Source organism: Peromyscus californicus, unplaced genomic scaffold, assembly GCF_007827085.1.
Source record: "Peromyscus californicus insignis strain IS unplaced genomic scaffold, ASM782708v3 Scaffold_20__1_contigs__length_68692818, whole genome shotgun sequence".
NCBI lineage: Eukaryota > Metazoa > Chordata > Mammalia > Rodentia > Cricetidae > Peromyscus > Peromyscus californicus.
Window position 1 is genome coordinate 68,299,869 of NW_026294503.1, and position 26,565 is coordinate 68,326,433.

At 40.9% G+C, this 26,565-nt stretch overlaps 2 protein-coding genes across 3 annotated transcripts in view; one reads left to right on the forward strand and one right to left on the reverse strand.

Annotated features, from left to right (window-relative positions):
• Positions 1-2,792: 2,792 nt before the first annotated feature.
• LOC128116195 (gametocyte-specific factor 1-like) lies at positions 2,793-7,832 on the reverse strand. The gene is made up of 6 exons (XM_052747394.1): positions 7,740-7,832; positions 7,511-7,631; positions 7,259-7,357; positions 4,951-5,017; positions 3,502-3,569; positions 2,793-2,806 (listed from the first exon to the last, which is right to left on the reverse strand). Exons 1-6 carry the CDS (start codon positions 7,830-7,832, stop codon positions 2,793-2,795), a joined length of 462 nt encoding a protein of 153 aa, XP_052603354.1.
• Positions 7,833-13,416: 5,584 nt separating this feature from the next.
• Positions 13,417-26,565, forward strand: part of Nckap1l (NCK associated protein 1 like) — a 46,840-nt gene continuing 33,691 nt past the window's right edge. The window contains exons 1-7 of one of the 2 annotated variants that reach the window (XM_052749192.1): positions 13,417-13,577; positions 14,819-14,929; positions 15,637-15,729; positions 22,277-22,333; positions 23,552-23,694; positions 25,001-25,091; positions 25,180-25,317. In XM_052749192.1, the coding sequence (XP_052605152.1) occupies positions 13,476-13,577; positions 14,819-14,929; positions 15,637-15,729; positions 22,277-22,333; positions 23,552-23,694; positions 25,001-25,091; positions 25,180-25,317 (735 nt within the window). In that variant the 5' untranslated portion in view covers positions 13,417-13,475. The remainder of the gene's footprint in view (positions 13,578-14,818; positions 14,930-15,636; positions 15,730-22,276; positions 22,334-23,551; positions 23,695-25,000; positions 25,092-25,179; positions 25,318-26,565) is intronic. The other variant, XM_052749191.1, reaches the window with a different exon arrangement.

The following is a 26,565-nucleotide window of genomic DNA, read 5'->3' on the forward strand; positions in this document are numbered from 1 at the left end:
GGCTACTTCGAAGTGAGGAGGCTCACTTCAGTTCAAGAGTTCAAGATAAACTAGGGTAACAAAAACAAAGTGGTAAACACCTGTAATTGTAGTACTGAAGGAAGCTGAGACAGGAGAATTTTGAGTTTGAGGCTAGCCTGGACTATGTATTGAGAAACCTTCAAAAAGAAACAAAATTGTTAATATTATATAAATTTAAGGGAGAACTTTAGTAGGTCTCCTTAGTACAATGTATGTAGGAGGACACACGGAATATTAAATTGCTAGTTCAGTTTTGTTCTGGTTTTGCCATAATTGGAAAAAACAGATCATTTGAAAAGACTCTAGTGAACTTGTGCAGGGGTGAGTCTCAAAAGGCTATAAATATTCATTTGTATGATAACATTTTTTTTTTCTGTGTGGGGGGATGTGATTCGAGACAGGAACCCTCTGTCTAGCCTTGGCTATCCTGGAACTTGCTTTATAAACCAGTCTGGCCTCGGACTCACAGAAATCCACCTGCCTCTGCCTCCCAAGTGCTAGGATTAAAGTCGTGTGCCACCACTGCACCCATGCATATATATATATATTAAAGTTTTTATTGAGTCTTTGTGGATTTTTACATCATACATCCCAATCCTACTCATTTCCCTGTCCCCTCACCTCTGCCCTCTGCCCTTGTGGCCTGCCCCCAAAATAACCTAAAAAACAAAACAACCGCCTCCCCCAAAAAACAAAAAAACAAAACAAAAAAAAAGGAAAAAAAAAAGTTTTTGGCTTGGAAGCTGTAGTGTGACTCAGTGAGTCACACTGTATATACCTTAGTCCATTCATTTTTACTTGTAAATGTTCTCTGCAACGAATTGTTTGTCTGGCTCAAAGCTTCTGGCTTCTGCTGCTCTATTGATACTGGGCTCTCACTGGGACTCCTCCTGGATATCCTGTTGCTGTCTAGTGTCATGGGGATTCTGTAGCTTTGCACCTGCAGATCTGGCCCCTTCACATGTTCCAGTAGTTCATAGATGAAGTGGATGTTGGGGTAGGCCAACTCATAACACTGGTTCTGGGCCTGGGTGGTAGCTGGGTTGGTCAGCCCACCAGCTTTCCTTCCAGGGTGATCTTTTCAGTACTGCCCCAGCTAGCTTACCCAATGCAGCAGGCTGCAAGAGGCAGGGCCAGTTTTCCTGCTCTCATGCTCTCCAGTCTGCAGACTGCATATTTTTAAGTCTAACTATGTCTTGATTACAACAAACTAGAAAAACAAAACTAAAAACAAAACAAAAAACCTCCCAATGTCATTATTTAAAAAGGGTCAGTAAATTTAGTAAAGTGATACAGTTTAGCTGGATGGCTCAGAGACCTAGGGTAGAACCAAACATGGACAAGAAAAAAAGTCAATGTAATGATTCCTATCGATATTCTGCTATACTCATAGACTAGCCCAATCGTCATCAGAAAGACTTCCTCTGGCAGCTGATGGGAGCAGATGCAGAGACCCACATCCAAACATTAGGTGGAACCCTGTAGAAGAGGGGGAGGAAAGACTGTAGGAGCCAGAGGGGTTGAGGACTCCAGGAGAACACAGCCCACAGCAGAATTAACTAAGGAGGGCTCACAGGGACTCCAGAGACTAAAGTAGCAATCACGAAGCCTGTGCTAGGTCCTCTGCATACATGCTATGGTTGTTTACCTTGGGGTGTTTGTGGGACTCCTAACAGTGGGAGAGGGGCTGTCTCTGATTCTTTTTCAGGGTCTTGGGACACTTTTCCTACTGGGTTGCCTGGTCCAGCCTTGATGTGAAGATTTGTGCCTTGTTTTATTGAATCTTGTTATGCAGTGTTCTGTTGATGTCACTGGGAAGCCTGATCTTTTCTGAAGGGAAATAGAGGAGCAGTGGATCTGAGGGAGATGGGAGGTGAGGTAGGGACAGGGAGGAGTGGAGGGAGGGGAGACTGTGGTGGGGATGTATTGCATGAGAGAAGAATATAAAAATATAAAAAAAAGATACAGCTTAAAAGAAGTTGCTGTTGGCTTGCCAACCTGGATTACAGTGGGACCTGTCTCAGTAGAAAGTATCCAGCGCTTGGGTATGTCTTACACATATAGTGCCAGGCTGGTGTGTGGGAAATACAAAGAAACATACAATTCTGACTTTTCTTGAGATTGGTGGCATGGTAGAAAGGAGAAAATTGTCTTTTTAACTGCCATGTTAGCAATCACTGAAGGAGACAGGAAAGGTTTTAGTGTGGCAAGAGCTGGACTTGAAGAAAGCTAGAAAAGGGCTTTGAATGGCTAAAGGGCGAAGAATGGCATTTAAAAACAGTGAAAAGCAAGGTGTAGTAAGATGAGGACGAGTCAAGCCGACAGAGTTATTAAGGTAGATCTAGAGCTATGTTCCAAACTCAGCTTGTCATAAAAAATATGTCCTTTAAAAGCACGGGAGATTTGTATAGCAGATTGAAGAAGGGTGATTGGAGGGTCACACAATACATGACAATAAGTGAGGGAAAACTTGGGGAATGAATAATCTAATCGTGGAATAGTTTCACAGCCCGCAGACCGACGGTAATTCCTCTTCTAATAATAGAAATAGGCAAATGAGCTCTGTAGCATTCAGGTGACTGACACATGCGGATATAAAAACAAGGAGGAATAAGAAATCAAGTAAGTTTGTCAAAGGAAAATATTCTTTATTTAAATAAAAACATGTTAAGATGGCAGACACCAGGGTTGTTACTTAAAAGCTGAGATTTTCCTAAGGTTTAAAAACAAGTTCTAGCTGTTTGCTGGCACTTCAGTTTGTAATGTTTCCATCAGTTTTTCTGACCTGTAGGGGAAAGAAAAAGATTGAAGTCGTGTCGTTTTCACAGCTTGAGGTGTGCCAGAAGCATTTAAAAACTACAGCCTTGTCTCCAGTGTCTGACCTGAAGTCCCTAGGACTTTCCTGTATCCTCGTGTGGGTTGAGGAGGAACAGAATAATATTATTTTTTTTTCCCTAGGCATTGAACCAGGACCAAGTGCCTATGAGGCAGGAGCACTATCACTGAGCTGAATCCCCAGACCAATATTTTAATAAATTATTTAGTTTTTGAGATGGGGGGGGTCTTATTCTGTAACCCTGGCTGGCCTGGAACTCATGTAGACCAGGGTGGACTTGAACTCACAGAGATCTGCCTGCCTCTGCCTTCTGAGTTTGGGGATTAAAGGTGTGCGCCACCACCCAATAGCTTTAATTTTTTTTTTTTTTTTTAAGAAGAAAGGTTTGAGCCGGGCGGTGGTGGCGCACGCTTTTAATCCCAGCACTCGGAGGCAGAGGCAGGCGGATCTCTGTGAGTTCGAGGCCAGCCTGGTCTACAGAGCAAGATCCAGGAAAGGCGCAAAGCTACACAGAGAAACCCTGTCTCGAAAAACCAAAAAAAAAAAAAAAAAAAAAAAAAGAAGAAAGGTTTGTCTAAGAATCTTTGAAAGTTTAGATCACAATGTTAAAACTTTGATGTTAACTTGACAAAGGTGGACTTTACCTCTTCCCCAGGACTTGTAGCTGTTAGGATGTTTATCAGTCACAGCCTCTTGTAGATCTCTTGAGTCACTGTAGGAGAGAACCACAAGAAAAAAGTTAATAGGGAAGCAGGAATGGGGAATGAGCTGATATATCCAGTTCCAGGCAGTCAGAGTAACATTATCCAATAGAATTGATGTTACTCAGGGTTAGAGTAGGAATAATTTGATTTGTCTTGTTTCATATGGTTCCTTTATGCCTTTCCTTCTCATGTGGTAGGAGACTCCATCAATGGCCCCTGTAACCCTTGTATGTGCTCTCCAAGCTTGTTTGGGTAGGGATCCTGAGCTATTTGTGTATAGATGGTCCCCTTAATTCTGAGAAGTTGGTCTTTTATTCTATACAGGATTATGTTGTATATACAAGGCCTTGATGGAATATAGTCCCAAGTGAACTATTGAGAAGGAAAGTGCCCCCTTCACACACATTTTTATGTTTGTATGTGGTGTGTAATTATGCGGTGTGTATGTGTGTGCAGGTGCCTATGTGCTAGAGGTCAGTGTTGGATGTTTCTTCAACTGTTTTCCACTTATTTATTTTAAAAAATGTAAAATTTTATGCATATGGGTGTTTTGTCTGCATATATGTCTGTGCACCACATGGTGGGTGCCTCATGCCCATGGTGGCCAGAAGAACATGTTTGATTCCTGGAACTGGAGTTACAGATGGCTATGATCTGCTGTGAGTTCTGGGAATCAATCGTCGGTCCTCTGGAAGAGCATCAAGTACTCTTAACTCCTGAGCCATTGTGTGTGTAGGTCAGAGGACAATTTATGGGGTGGTTCATCTACCATATGGGTCTTAGGGATTGAATGCAGGCTGCCAGGTTTGGCAAGAAGCACATTTTATCCACTGGAACATCTCACTAGGCTTCCACCTTATTTTTTTGATATGAGATCTCCTACTGAACCTGGAGCTTACTGATTTGGTGAGACTACCTGGCCAGCAAGTTTCAGGGAACCTCCTGTCTCCGCTTTCTCAGTGCTCTGATTATAGGTGCACACTACCATACTGACTATTTTATGTGGCCTGGGATCTAAATTCAGGTCCTCACGTTTGTGCAGCAAGCGTTTACCAGCTGAGCCACTCCACAGCCCTGACCACAGGTCTTTTGAGTTAGTGACTAAAGCTCATACATTTTCAGCCTCTGGTCTAATGGCCATCTTCCCTTTCAATGTCCAACTTTAAGACTGGTGAGATGGCTGAGTGGACAAAAGCACATACCGCCAAGCCTTACAACCTGAGTTTAAAACCCAGAGTCCATGGGTGGATGGAGAAAACTGTTGACAACAGGTTGTCCTTTGACCTGCCCACAAATGCCCTGGCCATGCTAAAAACAAACAAACATTAGAAAAAAAAAAGAGTCAACTTATTACCTTGAATGATGGTGATGGCATATAGTTTATCTTACCTTTCACAAACCAGCATTTTTGGAGCAAAAGTCTCAAGAACAAATGAAGGAGAATGATGCATATGATCTAGAAGGAATGAGGAAGAAGAAACACAAGTCCTGAGCATTTTCAGATTGTTGGTAGCAGAGCTCTTTGTCCCCTTTGTTGCTGGGGAGCAGCTCTGCCAGGGACCACATGTCTACCCCTTACGTTTAGGTATGATTATGTGACTGCTTTTACCAGAGGAATGGAAATATAAGTATCTTCTCAAATTAGGTGGTTAAAGGCAGTTGTACATTTCCATTCTCCTTTGTATGTTATCTTTGGAAGCTAAATGTGGAAGGTTGACAGCCACAAGATGAAACGAACTTGTATCCTCATGTTGTTATTATCCACTGAATTTCTGTCTTAGAGTTTTTATTACTGTGACAATGAACAAAAGCAACTTGGGGACGAAAGGGTTTATTTCAATTACACTTCCAGGTAACAGTGTACCAGTGAGGGAAGTCAGGACAGGATCCTGGAGACAGGAACTAAAGCAGAGGCCGAGAAGGGGTGCCACTTACTGCCTTGATCAGCCTGTTCTTTATCTTTTTTCTTTCTTTCTTTTTTTTTTTTTTTGGCTTTTGGAGACAGGGTTTCTCTGTGTGGCCCTGGCTGTCCTGGAACTCTCTCTGTAGACCAGGCTGGCCTTGAATTTGCAGAGATCCATCTGTCTCTGCCTTCTGAGTGCTGGGATTAAAAGCATGTACCACCACCTTCCCAGCCTTCAGCCTGCTTTCTTATAGAACACAGAACCACCTGCCCAGGAGTGGCACCACCCACAATGGGCTGGACCCTCCAACATCAATCACTAATCAAGCAAATGCCCTACAGGCTTACCTACACCCTGATTTTGTAGAGGCATTTTCTCAATTGAGGTTCCTTCCTCTCAGATGATTCTAGCTTGTGTCAAGTTGACATAAAACTAGTCAGCACAATACTTGCACTGAGATTTTAAATTATGATATTAACATAATTTAGAATTTATATTATGGGAAGAAACATTGTTCTAACATACTCATTTAGTTATTTTTATTGTTTTACAGTGCTGGGGATAGAGCCTAGTGCATGCTAGGCAAGTGCTGTGCCACTGCAAAGCCCTTTTCTATATTTAATTATTAAGTTTGATTATGAGGCAGCCTTTTATAGATGAGCATTTAGAGGATGTGTTTAAGAAATAAATCCCTTAATAGCCAAGTCTAGTTTGGACTGAAACTGGTGAGATCTTTTTAAAATTAGAGACAAGGTTTCTCTGTGTAGCCCTGGCTGTCATGGAACTCACTCTGTAAACAGACTGGCCTTGAACGTGGAGATCCACCTGCCTCTGCCTTCAAAGTGCTGGCATAAAAGGAGTGACAATCACTGTCTGACAAAGTCTTTTTATTTATTTTGGTTTTCTTTCTTTCTTTTTGAGACAGTGTTTCTCTATATAGTTCTGGCTCTCTTGGACCAGGCTGGACTTGAACTCACAGAATCCTCCTGCCTCTGCCCCCTGAGTTCTGGGATTACAGATAAATCACAATACCCGGCAAGATAAATTTTTTTTAAATGAGTGAATTTAGATTTTAGTTAGATGACTTTTTTTTAAGGAACAATAGTTTATTGAATACACTTTGCTTGCTTAAGGAGCAACTGTTTATTGAGTACATTGAAGGAAGGCAGAGGGGCTGGGCAGTAACAACAGTACCCTTGTTACTGTCCAAGGCTGTGGACTACATGGAGGTGCAGGGGGCAGTGTCTCCAACTGGGGGATGTACTTGTTTGGTTAGGGCCAGTGTATGATATTAGGACCTGAGTGTGAGCTGCTGTGTCTGAAATTTCTAGCTGCACAATCTCTGCCATGCAAATCCAGAGGCATGCAAAGTATGGCCACCTTGGCTGATAAAGGCTCAGCCCTGGTCAAAGGCTGCAGCCATGGGACGCTGGCCTTTAGCTCAGTGAGACTATTTTTTTTTTTTTCCGAGACAGGGTTTCTCTGTGTAGCTTTGCGCCTTTCCTGGGACTCACTTGGTAGCCCAGGCTGGCCTCGAACTCACAGAGATCTGCCTGGCTCTGCCTCCCGAGTGCTGGGATTAAAGGCGTGCGCCACCACCGCCCGGCGAGACTATTATTTTTAACTGGGCCACCCCTCTAGAGATAGGTGGCATTCTTAAACTTAGTAATTTAATGTAATGAAGGGTTTTGTGAGATAAGCATAAAGATTTATTAATCAGGGCTGTGTTTACTGTCTCCTAGTTCTAAAGAACACTTCTGTTCACAGCTGTGTTCAGTTTCACCCTTGCTTACCCACATTCCAGACATCGGGGTCAGTAATCTGATTGCCAGCATTGGAGTTTTCATTTCCTTCAAAACTTGGACAAGTAATCTTTAGAAGATTAAGTGGCTCTGAAACAAAGTAGAAAAGAAAGTGTTGAAGTAGAATAGACAAAAATTTTTATCTGCTCTGTTTAGCCAAGGCTTTAAGTAACTATGAGATATGGGGATGTAGGAAGCCATAGAATTTGGTATTACCTACATGTGCTCAAATGAAAAGCTTACCATCATCAACTGCAGTTCTGTTGACACAGTTGGCCTCATGTTCCTTGAGCCTTTTGATTGGGACCACATGACAAGCATTATATTTGCAGTTAGCCATCTTTTTAGCTATCTTTGGATTTTTCTAGAAGGAAAAATTCTTGTTAGGTTACTCATTTCTGAAAATACTAGAAAGATATTATGTCTCAACTTTAAGAATGACTAGTTTCTAGTTGTCATTGGGGAAACTTACCTTTTTGCATGATGCCAGATGGTACTGTAACCTGCTGGCTGGTATCCTGTGGTTTGGATCATAAGGACAGAGTTCTATGGCTTCTAACTCCATTAGTCCTAAAAGGCAGGAAACATAGGTTGGAAAAGAAAAGATTACCACTTAAGATCAGGTTGTCTTGACATAGGCCAATTTTCTAGTCTTAAAAGCAATGTGGTATTGGGGCTGGAGAGATGAGCAGTTAAGATTGGTTTCTGCTCAGTCATGAAGCCTAGAGTTCAAATCCCAGCACCCAAATTGGGTGGCTGACAAATTCTGGTAATACCCACTCCTAGGGATCCCACACCCTCTTTTTACCATCTGGGGATTCCCACAAGCATGCGCGCACACACACACACATACACACACACACACACACACACACACACACACACACACCACTCACAAAGACATATTTGAATAACAAGAGCGATAGTTTAGCTGGTTAGACCTTAGGGGAAAGTCTCTGCTTCTTTGTTTTGGGAAGTCAAAATTTAACATTATACATACTCATAGGTTGCTTTAAATAGAGTGCTTACTTCCCAAATAGAATATTAAACAGGCAAGAATCCCTGGAAAAACCACAGACCTGACTATGATGAAATTCAACATTTGTGCACTATTTAAAGTAAGACTGGGGAGCTGATTCCTTTAAGTGTTTCTCACTCTCCCTTCCCTCCAACTTTTCTAAAACTGAGCTACTAATTGTCAGATAATTCAGCATAACCACTGAGAAGGAATCAGAAGAACCACAACATAAAGTCCGAGTTTAGGCCACTTACATTTACCTAAGAATGCTAGCCTGAAATCACTAAACTTGTGGATATTAACATGTAAAGACTTCTAGAACTGAGCTGAAAATAAACCATCTCAAAGTTGCTGCATTTTACTGCCAATATGAGTCTCACTCTCCCCTATGGCTAGCTGTCTTTAGCTATCCAAGTAGACATTCATTTCAAGGACTTCCAAGTTTCCAGGCAACAGCTATAGCTGAGATTTCTGCAAAACAGTGATGTATAGTTTGGTGGTGGTAGTGTTGTTGTTGGTGGTGGTGTGTGTGTAACACAAAAGATCAAGGCAGAGTGGCATAAACAATAGGGATAGAAAAGTGCCCTAGAATAGCCCATTTCAATTTGGCTGTGTACCATGCCTAGAGCATAGACAAAGGGCATAGAGCTAGACTGTTAAATGTCAGATTTTCCTGACAGCATTTTAGTGATTAAATCCAGGGATTTAGACTCAGATAGTTTTTGGGAACACAAGCCAGATTCTTTATGCCTTCACTGCTTATTAATGATTGTATTTGAGTCATGGATACTTAAAGTTAATCGACTTTCTGGAAAATTAAAGCTAGTAAAATCTATTATTATATATAATTATCTTTAGATTAAAAAAAGATAATGGAGCCAGGTAGTGGTGGCACACGCCTTTAATCACAGCATTTGGGAGGCAGAGGCAGGTGGATCGAGGCCAGCCTGGTCTACAAAGAGAGTTCCAGGACAGCTGGGCTGTTACACAGAAAAACCTTGTCTCAAAAAAAAAAAAAAAAAAAGAAAAAAGAAAGAAAGAAAATAGAAAAAAAAAGACAACAACAACAATAAAAATAAAAAACACCCCTCCAAAAAAAGGATAATGAAAAATGTGTTTTAATATCTATGTGTAGTCTTCAGAAAACCTGTTATTTCAGCCAGTGGCCTAGGAAAAGTATGAATTTTGGTCACACTGATAAGTCTGGTTTTAAGAAACAAAGATTGCTGGAGGAGTCACAGTGACTACAGCTTATATTGGTTTGTTCATTAATCAAAAACTACATTTTCCATGGAGGGAGGCCATGACTATGATACAGGCCATTTGATTTAACATGTCAGACTCCTCAAAGTTACCTTCAGACTTGAACCTAGCATAAGGATGGTGAGACTCACCTTATTCTCCAAGCACTGTCCCTCAATCCCAAGGGAAGTGTCAAAGGAAGAAGTTTGAGAAGACAGAAAGCACAGTACTCTCAGTTAAGAAAGGAAATCAGCTTGCTGTCCAAGCTTCCTGTTCAGTTCCTCTCCTCTCACCATAGGTTCTACGTTTCTCAGAAGTTTGGAAAGTTTTGATGTCATAGTGAAGTCTTAGAGAAGTGATTCTCAGTCTAGTTGCATGTAGGAATCACCAGAAAGTTTTAAAGTGACAGATCCTTTAGGGCCATTCCAGAACTATTGGATCAGAATCTTAAAAGTGCAGGCTGGCTGAGTGTAGCTTTAAGAGTTCCTCAGGGGATTCTGGTTGATAGTTACTAGGTTACCAGGCTACTGCCACCATTACTAGGCCTTGCTCTGGAGTAACTAAATATTTTTAGAAGGGTTCTTCAAGTTCACAGAAGGAACTAAAGTATAATCTTTTTGATAAGTTCCTAAAGACTACCTGTTGCCACATAAGCCCATCTTTCAACCTGTCCCCTTTCTTTATGGGGAGCCAAATACAGAATTCCACAGAAAGTGATAGGACAAGCTCAGTACACCTTCAAAATCAAAATTTTAGTTCATTTTTGGTATATTTAATCCAATATACCAGGCCCTAAGCTAAACATACACATGTAACAAGTCATTTAATCACTTCCATAGTTGTATAAGGGATTATCATTTAATAGATTAGGAAAACCAATTGTGAGGATAGCCTAAAGTTACAAGGCTTGCATGTTTCAGTAGCATTATTATTATTATTATTTATTTTTCAAGACAGGTTTTCTCTGTGTAGTTTTGCGCCTGTCCTGGAACTCACTCTGTAGCCCAGGCTGGTCTCAAACTCACAGAGATCCGCCTGGCTCTGCCTCCCGAGTGCTGGGACTAAAGACATGCACCACTGCCGCCCGGCTTCAGTAGCATTATTAATATTGTTTGAAGTAATACATGTAGAACATTGAAATATTGGATATGTAGCAAATAGTTAGGTTACACTTTACATATACTAATCAATTTAATAAAATAGCCCCATGAGATAGAAATTATTAATCAATATAATCACATTTAAAGGTACATAAACTGGATCAGCTGGTAATTAGTAGAGTAGGGATGGAAAGTCAAGTGACCTGGGTCTAGAATCTGGGCTCTTAGCCACTAAGTCGTAAGGCTCAGTTCACTGTACTGAGCTACATTAATCAGAGTCTGATTCTGAAGTGTAGGTTTTCCCTCGTACCAGCTGGTGTTGCCAGGCTCCAGGAATTTTTCACTGGAAGTGGGGAGGGAATATAATATGAAATGTGCATTTAAAGGTAGAACCTAAACTGGGCAGGATGGTGCACACTTGTAATCCCAGCACTTAGGAGATGGAGGTGGGAGAATCAGGAGTTCAGGATACCCTTGGCTACATATTGAGTTTAAAGTCAACCAGGGTTCTATGAGACTTTATCTCAAAATCCAAATAAATGAATAAAACTAAATAAATGGAGGCTGAATCCAATTTAGATGTAAAGTACATGAGTGCAGACCCAGTGTTGTAGGAATTTAGGAAGAACTGGATTTAGGACTGTTGAACAAGACCCTGAAGTTTGAATAGGATTTGGCTCAGCAACAGGAAAAGCATATATAAGTGAAGTCAGAAACAAACATAGCACACCCCCAGTAGACAGAAACCATGGTCCTATTTGATTGGGGAGTGTATATCAGAGTGGGCAGAAAACAAGATTGGTTTGGCATAGAGAGTCTTTAAATTTTTTTTGGACAAGGACAAGAATATAAGCGAGAAAGAGACAACAGAAGGATACTGACCCTGTGAAGGCTGTGGCTGGGCTGTTAAACTGCCTCTGGCAGCCTGCTATTTATCCTCCCCCATCAAGGTAAAAGACCAATAGAACCCGCAGACCTCTTCAGTAGAACTTGGGTTTCCTTGATAACAGCAGGTGATTTAAATCTTCAGGGCCCATATCACGTTACTCTAGGCCCATAGCATTTGAGGCCCCTATAAATAAACGAAGACAAGAGTCTTTTTTCTAAAAAGGCAAAGTCTCTCTCAGAAGTGTTTGAAATTTTATACCTTAAGCATTTGATTGTTTCTTCAAAATAAAACATTCTCTTGGGAGCAAGCATGCTAAGTTCTTTCAATAATAATGTTGATCATCCCTGACTCCTTTCTCCCACCCCCACCCAGGATTTTGGGCTCATGTGAAAGCTCTGGGTATGGAAAAAAATGGGATTATTAAACAAGCAGAGAAAAGGCTGTGGGAAGGAAGCAGGTGCAAAGGTGTCTCTGACACGGAACTTTCCTGGAATCTTTTACTCTCTACCTTGAAAGAAACTTAGAGTTGAAAGTTTCTTTAGGTAGAGGGTTGAGGCTTGGTTGGAATGTAAGAATTATCTCAGTGCTAAAATTTATTCAAATATCTAAGATTCAAGAGTCATTATTAATTTTCTCTTGCTAATTATTCTGGCTTTTCATCATGGGGCATATTTCATCGATTTAGTCTTAATAATTCAATAAATTATTAGTATTATGTCTTTGATTTTTTTTTAAGACAAGTTCTTATGTCTGAAGGGCTCTAGCAGGCCTGGTCATGGCAAACATGACGCTGGCCGGCCTTGCCCTTTCCCTTCCCTCTCCTTGTAAACCATAGATACATCCCTAGAGATAGCCATCAAGGTCTATTCCCTTATTTGAATACTTTTGTTTGTGTGTGGTTTTTCAAGACAGGGTTTCTCTGTGTACCTTGGCTGTCCTAGAACTCGCTTTGTAGACCAGGCCATCCTGGAACTCATAGAGATCTGCCTGCCTCTGCCTCCTGAGTGCTGGGATTAAAGGCGTGTGCCACCAGTGCCTGGCTAAGAGTTTGCATGTTTAGTACGCTTCTTTTAAAACGCTTTATTTTATTTTTTGTAGTATCTAACAAGTTTCCAAGGTGCTGCTGCTACTGTTGTATCACACTTGCAGACTCACTGTACTAGATACTGCAAAGGAAATCAATATTGGGTATCATACTGGTCATTAGGGTGTGGGTGGGAGAGACAAAGCATATGCTTGGAAATATAGCAAGGAAGCTAGGTCTGATGGCACATGCCTGTAATCCCAGCACTCTGGAGGTGGAGGCAGGAGATCAGAGGTTGAAGGTCATTCTCAACTACATAAGGAGATATAGATTTAGTATATCCTGGAGTTCACAAGACCCTTTCTCAACCCTCCCAATCATTTATATAAATAGGTTTATACATAAAATAGAGTAGAATAGAACACAAAATTGAATGGAATAGTAAGAAAGAGATGGGATCTGACCTGGGTCCTAAAAGGATGCTAGGGCCTAAGGGTCAGTAGAAAATGACAGGCATTCTAGATGGTGATACAACAGGAAAAGTGCAGAGGTGTATGGGGCTGGTAGTAGATATTTGTTTGGTGTAGGCTTTGTCTGGGACACTTGAGGAGGGGTAAGGCCAAAACGGTTGGTGCTGCTTTATGAGGAGCCTTGAAAACCTGTTCCTTTCCTCAGCCTCCGCCCACTTCTTACCATAGTACTGCACAACCAGAAAGAGGAAGTCTCCTCTGCTGAGGGTGCAAGAGGAAGCGCAAGAGGCCTCTGAAGGCCTGTGAGCCACAGTGACTGCTCTCCCCCAGGAACCAATTGCAGTGGCACCCGGAAACACGGTGCACCAACCAGGCTTCTACATAGAGGGTGTTGCCACCCAGGCTGAGACCATTTGGGGCGATTGGGTCTTGCTATCTGGATGATCCTCTTTCTCGGTGGCCATCATGTCTTTGACCTCTGCCTACCAGCATAAATTAGCAGAGAAACTCACCATCCTGAATGACCGAGGCCAGGGGGTTCTCATCCGCATGTACAACATCAAGAAGGTAGGTACAGATCATTTTATCGAATCAGGGCAGGAGCCTGGAGGCCTACAGCCCAATAGTTAAGCCTCCCCGCTTTTCCCCCCCACTGCTTTAAGTGGCTTTCAGGCACTCAGACGATATAGGTCACTCAGTTTGGGGAGCTAGAGGGAGGCTTCTTTTTAAGGCTTGCCCTTTCTAGGTATGATTCTTGCCTTTCTGAGAGCATCATCTTTCCCCTAGGACTGAGGGTAGAGGTGAAAATGGGGATGAGAATATTTATGTTCTGAGTGATTTGGATAAGGGTCTGGAATCTAGAGTTTTGGGTCTATTTATTGCTAATTCCTCTACTTTTTTTTTTTTTTTTTTTTTTGGTTTTTTTCGAGACAGGGTTTCTCTGTGTAGCTTTGCGCCTTTCCTGGAACTCGCTTTGGAGACCAGGCTGGCCTCGAACTCACAGAGATCCGCCTGGCTCTGCCTCCCGAGTGCTGGGATTAAAGGCGTGCGCCACCACCGCCCGGCTAATTCCTCTACTTTTTGAGATTTCAAGTTGGGTTTCTGTCAAAAGCTTTTTTTATGGAATCATTTCCCTAAATAGACTTTTTTTTAAAGGAGGTAGGTATCTTCTAAGGTACTTTGTGGCTGTGCATGCATGCTGTGTGTGTGTGTGTGTGTGTGTGTGTGTGTGTGTGTGTGTGTGTATGTGTTTAGGACAGAAACTATGAAACTGGGCAAAGCTGATGTTGAGAGGTAAGCCAGGGGCTGGGCAAGCTGTAGGAAGTAGAAATAAAGGTGGGTAATTTTGAGACTCTCCTGGGAGAGAAAAGAAGGGACTTATGGGAGGGACATTTGTGCACTTGTAGTAAAGCACCAGGAATATGGTTTCTGTGTCCTCATGTCATCTATGAAAGCCTCTTAGGGTGAGATCCTCATGTACTGGACAGAACTGTGACACCGAGCTTTATATAAAGTCCAACTTTTGAGCAGCCACTTTTCTCAATACTTCCGGTTTCAGTGGAGGGGCGGGGAAGAGGCTTCTTCTCTGTGTTAGAATCAAGCCTCTGTTAAGACAAAATGCCAGGTTGTTAGCTCTTAGGGGTGCTGGTTCACTGTCTGGAACTTGTTTCTCACCTACTCTCATGCATTTATAATGAATTTCCAGACAGTCATTTCCAAGAGGGATAGTAGGAATGAATGATCAGTTAGAGGTGTGTATCTGAGTGGAAATATAATATAGTGGTTTTATTTTATTTTTGTCTGTGCAGACCTGTTCAGATCCAAAATCTAAGCCACCTTTCTTATTGGAAAAGTCCATGGAATCAAGTCTCAAGTACATCAACAAGAAATTTCCCAACATAGATGTCCGAAATAGCACGGTGAGAACTTGTGCCTATTTTCCCCCTTTCTGTGACATTATTCTTGCATGACTCAGATTCTCCACTTTTGGCTGCTTGTCTTCAAGTGTAGCCATCTCTTAGTTTTTCTAGGCTCATATACAGGGCTTCAGGTATTGAGGATTGTGAGCTCAGATGGGAGTCTTCTGTGGTGAGCCGGAGTACAGCCCTTGTGAGCCAGGTTCATGACACTGGTGCTTACAGAGAGGCAGCTCCATTAGCCTCACAGGGTACATCTTTTACTCTAGTTCTTGATACCCACACTGTGTTTCTTTACTGCTGGATGCTATGCATCGAATCGCAGATCCTGTACTTTTCCCTGCCTTAACCATAGAGTTCTCACAATCTATGCAAAGTATTTTTATATTCTGCTTCTTTTCCTATTGATTTATATAGTAAACCTCTTCAGCTGAAAGGAAATTGGAAATCTTTCAGCCAGCCTTCTGCTTGTAGTCAGAATCACATGTGGCCATCAATCGAGATAGAGAATTTCTGTGTAGAGACTGGAGAACACTGGCAAGCTTCTGATTCCTCCCCAGCATGTTTTGCCCTTTTAAGAATGATTGGGTAATTAGCTGGAGAGATTGCTCAATGGTTAAAAATGTTTGAGTAGTACTCCTAGCTTTTAGATACTTGGATCAATCGCTTTTCTTATTTTACATGTTTTGTTTTGTTTGTGTTTCTCTCAGCAACATTTAGGACCAGTACATCGTGAAAAAACTGAGATAATTAGGTTCCTCACCAACTACTACCAGTCATTTGTGGACGTCATGGAATTCCGGGTGAGTCCTTGTAGCCAGTGTTGACATGGGCTTCAGAGGCTGAGCTTCTTAGTAGTTGTTCATTTCTGTTGCTTGACTCAAGTTCTTGAAAGAAAAGAGGAGAGAGGTACTGATATGCAATGATGTCTAAATTGTATTGCTAATTAACTATATATGAAATACCATATTTTTACTTCAAGAGATACATAGGGTGGATGTAGTTGGTGGCACACACCTACAGTCCCAGTTCTTAGGAGGCAGAGGCAGGGGAATCAGAAATTCAAAGTCATCTTCAGCTACATATTGAGTTCTAGGCTAGGCTGGATTACATAAAACCCTGTTTCAAAAACAACAACAAAACCCAAACTTATACCAAATAGTATTAATATAGTCACACTAAGTACTTAGAATACTATGCATCAGATATAAAAATTAAATAATTTGGCGATGGATTATGGCTGGCTTCAGTTTACTGAGCCATAGTTTTCCCAGTGTTCTTTTATATTTGTATATGTATGTGTGCTCTGTGTGTGCACTTGCAGGCATGTTTATGCTGAGGAGTGAGTGTGAACGTCTGTGGGAGACCATTTTCAGGTTTCCTAGTGGCTTTACCCAGCACGTCTGCATAGAGAGGATGTTTGGATCATGGGCCTGAATGCAGGTGTCTGAGATGGTCTGCGCTAGACTGTGCCTGGGGGAGGTCTTTTGCTCCACCCCTTGGCGTTTCTATAAATACCCTAGGACAGAGACAGTTGGGCCTGTTGGAATAGGTTCCAGGTCCTCTTGAGGCTATCCTGTATTTTCTGTTTCTCCCAACTTAAAATCCTTCTATCTATATTTCCTGCTGCTTCTACTCAAGAGCAGGGGAAATGTGGGGGTGGTGGGTGGTCCCCCCACGAAGGTCAGAGGACAACTTTCGGAGGTTGGTTCTCTCCTGGCAGGCTTTGTTTCTGCTGCTGTGCGTCACATTCCTGGCTGGCTGGCCCACGTGAACATCCTACCGAGTCTGCTATTGCTGGCTCCTATCTTGCTGCAGGAGTGCTGCAGTTACAGATGTGTAATTACATCTGTGGGTTCACTGGATTGTAAGGCTAATGCCTTCACCCGCAGATGTAAACTGTGTGTATGGTGTGTGTATGTGTTGCGGCATGGGTGTTGGGTCAGAGAACACATTTCAGGAGTTTGTTCTGTTTCCACCCCGGTCCCCTTTGCAGTTTGTGTGGTACACAAACCATAAAATTTACTACCTTAACCATTTGAAGTATACAATCCAGTGATATTAAATGCCGTCATAATACATAAATATCTTCTCATGTTGTAAAATTGACATTCTCCACATTTTAAACAACAGTTCCTCATTTTTCCTGTCCCTCGGCCCTTGATGGCAATCATTCTATTTCCGTTTTTATGATTTTAAGAATGCTAACTTTTTTGTAAGTGGTACCTTTTATCTTTTTGTGACTGAGCTTGTTTAACTTAGTAGGATATGTTAAGGTTCATCCATGTGATAGAATATTGGAGAATTTCCTCCATTTTAAGACAGAACAATATTCCATCCTGTGATTATACTCTATTTTGCTTCCCTATTTATCCATCTGTGAACATTTGGGTTGCCTCCACGTTTTAGCTGTTGTTACTAATACTGCTATGAATGTAGGTGTTCAATTACCTTTCAGATCTTGATTTTAATTCTTTGAGATATCCATAAGTGGAACTATTGGATTTGGGTAATTCATTTTTTTTAAATTTAATTTTATTATTATCATGTGTGGGAATGTGAGTATGCATGTGTCCTGCCGTGTGCATGGGGGTCAGAGGAAAACTTCAGGAGTTGGTTACTATATTGTTTTATTTTTTCTTTTTTCATAGTGGGTGTAAGATTTAATTGACTACCAACAGTACATAAGGGATATATTTTATCAACATTCTGATCAACAACTGTTTTAGGATAGTGGGTATCAAACCTAAGGTCTCACAAATAGTAGGCAAAGCCCTAACTCTCAGCTACTCCCTTGTCTCATTGCTGTTGTAATTTGTCTTGCTAATTGGCAATTCTATGTGTCTTTTATTATATTTGTTTGTTTGTTTTTCAAGACAGGGTTTCTCTGTGTAGCCCTGGCTGTCCTGGAACTCACTCTGTAGACCAGGCTGACCTCAAACTCAGATATCTGTCTGCCTCTGCCTCCCAAGTGCTGGGATTAAAGGTGTGCACCACCACTACCCAGCTTCTTTTATTGTTTTTATTGGATATTTGTATATCTTCTTTGGAGAAATAGCTTCTTTAAGTTCTTTGTACATTTTTGAATCAGTTTTGTTTAGTTTTTGTTGTGTTAGGAGATTTGTATATAGGCCACACCTTTTTTACATTAGGATTCCCCCCATATTTTATTATAAACATAGTAAAACATTTCAAATGTTAGTCTAGCGTGGTAATGCACACATTTAATCCTAGCACTTGAAAGGCAGAAGCAGACAGATCTCTGAGTTTGAGGCCAGCCTGGTCTACAGAGTGAAAACCTGTCTGAACCTACTACCCCTGCCCCTGCAAAAGTAAATGTAGTACTGGTTGCTCATCTCTAACCTGAAAATCTGAATTCTCAAATACTCTAATATCTGAAACTTCTTGAGCATTGACATGACTGCTATAAGTCTGACTATGTGACCAGATACAGTCAAAATATAAGACCACAAAAAATTGTATAAAGTCATCGTTAGGCTATGAATTAGTTACTTTTCTATTGTATGATAAGATACCATGACCCAGGCAACATATAGAAGATACTGTTCTAGAGGGAGAATCCCTAATAGCAAAGGAGGAATGGCATCGGGGGGAAGGAGCAGGAAGCTGAGAGATCACATCTTCAATAATAATCTCATTCAAACCCACATAGGCCATGTATATGAGCTGTGCATGAAACAGATGAATTTCATGTTTAGATTTGGGTTCCATCCCCAAGACATTCTATATATACATGTAAACATTTCCAAATCTGAAATATACAAGATATGAGGCACTCTGTCCTAAGCATTTTGGATCAGAGATAGTCAACCTGTATAATAAATGCTGCTTTTCTTCTGGATCTCCTAATTGTTAATATTTTGCCATATTGCTTGTCACTCATTCTCCCCTGCCCCCACAAACCATTTTACTTATTTGCAGACATCATGACATTTCCTTCCCAAAATATTTTATCATACATCTGCAAAGGACAGGAATATTTCTTTTTTTTTTTTTTTTTTTTTTTGGTTTTTCGAGACAGGGTTTCTCTGTGTAGCTTTGCGCCTTTCCTGGAACTCGCTTTGGAGACCAGGCTGGCCTCGAACTCACAGAGATCCGCCTGGCTCTGCCTCCCGAGTGCTGGGATTAAAGGCGTGCGCCACCACCGCCAGGCTTTTTTTTTTTTTTTTTTTTTTTTTTTTTTGGTAACAGGAATATTTCTTACATAATCCTATTACAATTATCCTGCTAAGAAATATAATGTTCTACAATATTATTGGCTAATACAGAGCCTATGTTTGCACTCATTTTGGTATAATAATTCTTGCCTTTGTCTTTCATGTCCTGACCTTTTGAAGAGTCCAGGAAAGTTGTTCAGAATATGTCTCAGTTTGCATTTGTCTTGTTAAAAGCTTTCAGTAGCTGTAGCACATAAGTGATAATTTGTTTAGATTTTAAAGGATAATGCTGCTTTTGGAAATTAAGGAAACATTAAAAATTATTTCATATAGCATTCTGAAATGTAAATTGATGATGCCTTTCAAACTGAAAAATTAATGAAGTAATTATATTTCTAGAACTTGTCTTAAAGAAATAGAAGTGCAAAGACACATGTACAAGAATGTACTCTGACTCGTTGTTTGTAGTAGTGTCAATTTGATAATTAATATAGCCAATAAAAATTCAGTTAAAAGCTCAGGATCTGACTGTAAATAAATATTATGCAGTTGTTAAAGATGATAGCATATGTTTACATTAGTTGACATGCAGAAACATTCTTTACATATTACATATTCTTTACATAGTTAATGTTAAGAGAAAATTACAATGCAGTTTAAGATGTAATCAGTCTCTAAAATACATATTTACATAGATAAATATGCATATACAGAAGATTGAAATTTCTGAGTGGTGGGATTATGAGTTTTAAAAACTGGGGATGGAAGGGTCTAGAGATATGGCTTAGTGTTTAAGAGTACTTGTTGCCGGGCGGTGGTGGCGCACGCCTTTAATCCCAGCACTCGGGAGGCAGAGCCAGGCGGATCTCTGTGAGTTCGAGGCCAGCCTGGTCTCCAAAGCGAGTTCCAGGAAAGGCGCAAAGCTACACAGAGAAACCCTGTCTCGAAAAACCAAAAAAAAAAAAAAAAAAAAAAAAAAAAGAGTACTTGTTGCTCTTTCAGAGGACTTGGGGTTGGTTCTCAGCACCTGTAACTTCAGTTTCAGGGGATCCAACACCCTTTCTGGCCTCCACAGATACCTGCACACACATGGTGCACATAATACCCTCAGGCACATACATATACATATAAAATAATTTTTTTTAAATTGGTGGAGGGGTTGGAGATTTAGCTCAGTGGTAGAGCACTTGCTTAGCAAGTGCAAGGCTCTGGGTTCGGTCCTCAGCTCAAAAAAAAAAAAATTGGTGGAGGGGAGATGGCTTAGTGAGTAAAGTCCTTACATACAAGTGTGAGGACCTGAATTTGGATCCCCAGAACCCTGGTAAAGTCCATACCAGTGTGTCTTTATCCTGATGCTATTAAGGTGAGTTGGAGACAGAGACAGGATAATCCCATGGAAACTAGGTGTGGTGGTTTATGCCTTTAATCCCAGCGCAGAGAGATCTTTGTAAGTTCGAGACTAGCCTGACCTACATACTGAGTTCCAGGGTAGTAAGGGCTATGTGGTGAGACCCTGTCTCAAAAACAGTAGCAAAAATAAAACCCTACAACAACAAACATACACAAAAAACCAAGAGGCAATCCTAAACAAGGTGGAAGTTGAGAACCAGCAACAAAGTTGTCCTCTGATCTCTACATTCCTACTGTAACACATATATGTTAGTACTTACACATGAGAACATGCATACATGCGAGTGTGTGTGTGCATGCACAAACATACACATTTGAATACAGATTTAAAAAACAATTAATTGCTGGGCATGGTGGCTCATGCCTATAATGTTATCATTGGAGAGACAGAGCTAAGAAGATCATTGTGTATTTGAGCCAAGGCTACAGTCTCAAAAAGTCTAAACCCAACAAACAAAAGTGAAAAAATAATAGCTTTATGTGGTGGCAGATGTCTATAATCCCAGGACTTGGTAGGCAGAGGCAACATAAGGGATTTGAGGTCAGCCTGTGTTACAGCAACAACACTACCCTAATTAGAATTAAGCTCATCTGTATTTTCTAATTTTTACATATTGAACATGCATTATTATTTTTTTCTTTCCTTTCCTTTTCTGAGACAAGGTTTCTCTGCATAGCTCTGGCTGTCCTGGAACTCTCTGTAAACCAGGATGGCCTTGAACTCATGGAGATCTGCCTGTCTCTGCCTCCTGAGTGCTGGGATTAAAGTCGATGCTCAGCTACCCCTTGTCAATTCTTATCCTGCACTCTTGGTCTCAGGCAACTGTTAATCTGCTCTCTAGAATGATGTTTCTTTTCTAAGGGTTCAGATAAATGGAGTCTGATCAGCATGTATTCTTTTGTGTTTTGAGATTTGTCTACATTGTTTCATGTATCAAAGATTCACTACTTATTTTTGCTGAGAACTATTCCATTGTATGGATACAAATGGTTAATTTATTTACTGGTTGGTGGGTTGCTTCCAGATTTGAATCAGTACAATCAAGTACAATCTTTGTAGGGATTTGTTTTTCATTTCACAAGGGTTGTTGAATCATATGGTAAGAATATATTTATTGTATTTGAGCTTTTTCAATTTTTAAAATAATTCATGTACATCATGCAAATGTCTGGGATATAGTGCGATCATTTGATATATGCATACAGTGTACTGTTGTTAAATTAGGATAACTAGCATTCTTATTTTCTTAAACACTATCATATCTTTGTATGGAGAACTTTCAAATTTTTCTCTTCTTGTTCTTTAGAAAAGAATGTCAATTTTATTTTTTAACAAATGTCAAATTTTTAGCTGAGCGTGGTGGTGTACACCTTTTATCCCATCACTCAGGAGGCAGAGGCTGTTCTCTGTGAGTTTGAGGCCAGCCTGACCTATAAAGTGAGTTCCAGAGCTACACAGTGAAACCCTGTCTTGAAACAAGTTTTCAAGTTTGGCTTTCTTTCTTTTTTTAAATTTCCTCTTGTGGGAAAATGAGGCCCAGGGATCTTAAGTCTGGCATTATGTTCATGAACATCAGTGCCTTGTGCCTGTGGCCAGGTAGCCTGACGGCAGTCACTGATGGCTTGTGAGGAGAAGGATAGTCTTCCCTCTTTTGAATAATGCCCTTCCTTAAGGTAGATCTCCAGGGAGGTCATCACTTCCTGTCTTGGTAGCTCACGTTACCACCTTCTTACTCATTTTCTTCTTCACTTCTACCCACAGGATCATGTATACGAACTTCTCAACACCATTGATGCCTGCCAGTGCCATTTTGATATCGTAAGAGCCTTCGTAACATTTTTCTATTGTAGAAGAAAATTAAAGAAAAGACCAAGCGTACACTGAGACAAGGAAGTGTGGGACAGAATTGGACAAATGACTATTTATTTGTTCCTTCTCAGGACTATGGTTCTTTTTTTTTTAAATTAAAATATGTATTTATTTATTGTGTGTATGTAGGTGGGAGGGTGTGTGCGTTCATGTTCTATAGCACATGTATGGAAGTCAGAGGATAACTTGTGGCAGTCAATTCTCTCTTTCTACCATGTGGGTTTCAGGGGTCAGATTTAGATAGTTAGGCTTGGCAACAAGTGTTTTTTACCTACTGAGCCATTTTGATGGCCATAGGTACTGTAAATCTTTTAAAAAATGTGCTAAGGTTAAATGCTTTTAAATAGTAAGCAGATCATCAATGTAATTTAAATAACACAAAATTATACAGTAATATTTTTATTTCACTTCCTTTAATCCCACAACAATACCTTATTTCCTAGTATCTTTGTATCCTTTTTTTGTTTATTTTTCATACTGGGCTTTGAAGCTAGGGTCCTGTGCATTCTAGGTAAGAGCTCTACTATTGACTTAAATTCTTACTTTTTTTTTGAGACATTGTTTCTGTGTAACCTTGGCTGTCCTGGAACTCTCTCTGTAGACCAGGCTGGCTTCAAACTCAGAGATCCTTTTGCCTCTGCTTTCCCAGTGCTGGGATTAAAGGCATGCACCACTTCCTGGCTCCTACTTTTATTTTTTAAAACTACTTCTTTTTTTGTTTTTTTCTTCAAGACATGATTTCTCTATGTAACCTTGGCTGTCCTGGAACTTGCTCTGCAGACCAGGCTGGCCTTAAACTCAGAGACCCACCTGTCTCTGCCTTCCAAGTGCTGGTTTTAAGGGTGTGTGTCACCATGCTTTTATGAGAGTCTCACTAATTTGTTCAAGCTGGCCTGAAACTTACTCCATAGTCTGAGCTGGCCTTCAACTTGTAACTCTTCTGCCTCAGTCTCCTGAGCAGCTGTGATTATGGACTAGTGCGTGGCTTCAGGTTCTCCAGTATCTTGAGCTCATATTTAGCTCCTGCTTTTGTTTCAATTTTCTTCTCAAAACATATACTATTGGTTCTAATTCTAATAAACATTGAGTACTGTAGGGAATGGTTGGAGAAGCAGAGGGTGGTCCAGGTTAATACTGATCTGGGGATTCCTATGTATTTCCTTGTAGAATCTCAACTTTGACTTCACTCGGAGCTACCTGGACTTGATCGTGACTTACACCTCAGTCATCTTACTCCTGTCACGGATTGAGGACCGCCGGATACTCATTGGCATGTACAACTGTGCCCATGAGATGCTGCATGGGCACAGGTAAGTTAGGAGGAAATAAAGAACTTCACATGTATCAGGTGGTGGTGGCACACCCCTTTAATCCCAGCAGGGAAGCATAGGCAGGTGGATCTCTGAGTTGGAAGCCAGCCTGGTTTACAGAATGAATTCCAGGACAGGTAGGGCTACACAGAGAAATCCTGTCTCAAAACCCAACCAACCAACCAAACAAACAAAAAGAGCCTCACCTGTGGTGCTGCAAGAAGTGGATGGAGACAAAGGAACTTGATATCATGATTTCTCATATGAAAACCTATAATCCATGTTGTGTCCCAGTCAAAATAAGATACACTTTCACATATAGTTAACTGTTGAATCTCTGCCAGTGGATTATCCACTCTGCATTATCTCTGATCTATTTATAATCCTTGACTGGCTTCCACTTTGCTTCTCAGGTTATTATAAAAGGCAAAGATAATTCTTTTTAGTATCAGTAGGACTAATACCAGTAAGGTTAAGCCATCAGAGGTAAGTAATGTAACATAATGCATATTAAGGATAATTGGAAACCAAATAGAAATGGATGTTGGATTATCTGCAATTCTGTCCTCCATTTATTAATGCAATATAAGTATTTAAAGGGTGAAAAAAAATGAAGACTGGAAAGATGAAAGTGAGACACAGAACAATGTCCTGTATGTGACGTGCCTTCCCCCAAGTCTGTATGGGTGTCTTGGTTCAAGCTTTATCTAACAGATAAGCTTTGGATGATTATCTCTCATTTGGGATTTTCAGAGATTTGGCTCCAGGCATGTTTGATACAGATTAGAAAATGCAAAATTATAGACCAGCTATTATGCATCCAGCCTTGTCTGCCTACAAGGGAGAAACTTTCATGGGTCTGTCCAAAACCATGTAGTTCTTTCTTTCTTTCTTTCTTTCTTTCTTTCTTTCTTTCTTTCTTTCTTTCTTTCTTTCTTTCTTTCTTTCTTTCTTTCTTTCTTTCTCTTTCTTTCTTTCTTTTTTCCAAGACAGGGTTTCTCTGTGGTAGCCCTGGCTGTTCTAGAACTTGTTCTCTAGACCAGGCTGGCCTCAAACTCATAGAGATCTGCCTGCCTCTGCCTTCTGAGTTCTGGGATTAAAACATGTGCCACCACTGCCTGGCCTGTGTGAGTATTTCTAACCATAGCTTGGTATGCCTACGGTTGGACATTAGTATATGTAATTCACAGATTAGCATATCTGTCTTTGGAGGGGATAGGGAATGCCAGCCTCTGTACACATATACATTATCTTCTACATATATAGGTAAAGGCCCATAACTCCTCTCTCTTCTGCTTTCCTCCAGTGACCCCAGTTTTGCTCGCCTGGGCCAGATGGTATTAGAGTATGACCATCCTCTGAAGAAGCTGACTGAAGAATTTGGACCTCACACAAAGGTGAGCTCCCTGAGAGTTGGGAGAATCATCCAGACAGAAGCATTCATCCCATCTTTGACATTAAGGATTTATTTATTTTTTTTCACAGGCTGTGAGTGGGGCCCTCCTCTCTCTGCACTTCCTCTTTGTTCGGAGGAACCAGGGTGCTGAGCAGTGGCGCAGTGCCCAGCTTCTAAGCCTCATCAGCAGCCCCCCAGCCATGATTAACCCTGCCAATTCAGACACAGTGAGTTCCCCTTTCCTTCTGTTAGGAGAGGAATTCTCTGCCAAGGCTCTCTCTCTAGAAGGTGCTTCTTTCTGGAAACATCAGCTCCAGGGCTGTTTCAGCATTCTTCTAGGGCCTGCTTCTCGGTTGGTCTCTTCTTAAGCTAAAAAGTCATTACTAATTTTGTGCTTCTGATTGAACCAGTCAGTATGTGCTGAATTAACAAATGGATGAAACTGAGTTAGTGTGGTGTGGTGGCACACATACTTGTGACCCTGGCTCTTGGGAGACCGAGGCAAGAGGACTATTATGTGGCCATAGCCAGCCCTGCTTACATAACAAGTACCCAGCAGCCAAGGCTATAGTAAGACTTTGACTCAAAATTCAAACAAAAAAGAAATGGAGTCATTAGGCATAAGAGGGAATTTGCATTAGGAGTCAATTAATTAATAAATGTTACTCATCTATGATGAGACTGGTACCTTCCTTCAAAGAATTTATAGTCTTGAAAGGAAGATATGCCATAGAAATGCAACTGGTGGCAGGGCATAGTGGTGTATCCTGTAATCTCAGCACTTGGCAGGAAGAAGTGGGAGGATTGCCACAAGTTTGAGGCCAGCCAGGACTATATAGCAAGAACTTGTCTCAAAAGACCAAAACCAATAAAAACATGGGGGGTGGGGTGGGGGTGGGGTGTGTGAGATGATTGCTTTGCTATATGAGTTCAGATTCTTAGCAACTGTATAAAAGCTGGACACAGTGTTATGTGTGTAACCTCAGCACTGGGGAGTGGCGACAGGCACATCTTTGGAGCGTCTGGTCAGCTAAGCCAATCAGCTATGAGCTTTGTGTTCAATGAGAGACTCTGTCTCAGAAACATAGAGAGTGATTGAGGAAGACAGGTGATGTCATGAATATGCATAAACGTGTACATGTGCACAAATTTACAACTGATGCTGAGAGGTCATGGATAAGTTCCAAATGAATTTTACACTTCAAGTGTGGTTAAAGAACACAATGGAGAAAGAAATTATGAGATTTTGAGTTGAAGCTTTTTGAAAGTATCTCAGTATTGATGTCATGCTATACATTTTATTTGTTCTTCCTTCCAGCTCAACCTTGTTCTTTTCCTCAACTATGTCCTTTGCCCCTTAGTCTCCTTCCAGGGCCCCCTTTCCTTCATGACAGCTTCCTAGCTGTTGTCTCATCAAAGTGCCTTAATCCACTCCAGTAAATGAAATGTTTTTGTTTTTAGAGCTGGGGATTTTC

Excerpts from the sequence above, each read along its gene's own strand:
- LOC128116195 (XM_052747394.1), bottom strand. The coding sequence starts at position 7,832 with ATGGAGTTAGAAGCCATAGAACTCTGTCCTTATGATCCAAACCACAGG. Across the intron at positions 5,018-7,258 it reads CCCCGATGTCTGGAATGTGG|ATCATATGCATCATTCTCCT; the intron begins GTAAGCAAGGGT and ends CATTCCTTCTAG. Across the intron at positions 3,570-4,950 it reads AAAATGCTGGTTTGTGAAAG|TGACTCAAGAGATCTACAAG; the intron begins GTAAGATAAACT and ends TCTCTCCTACAG.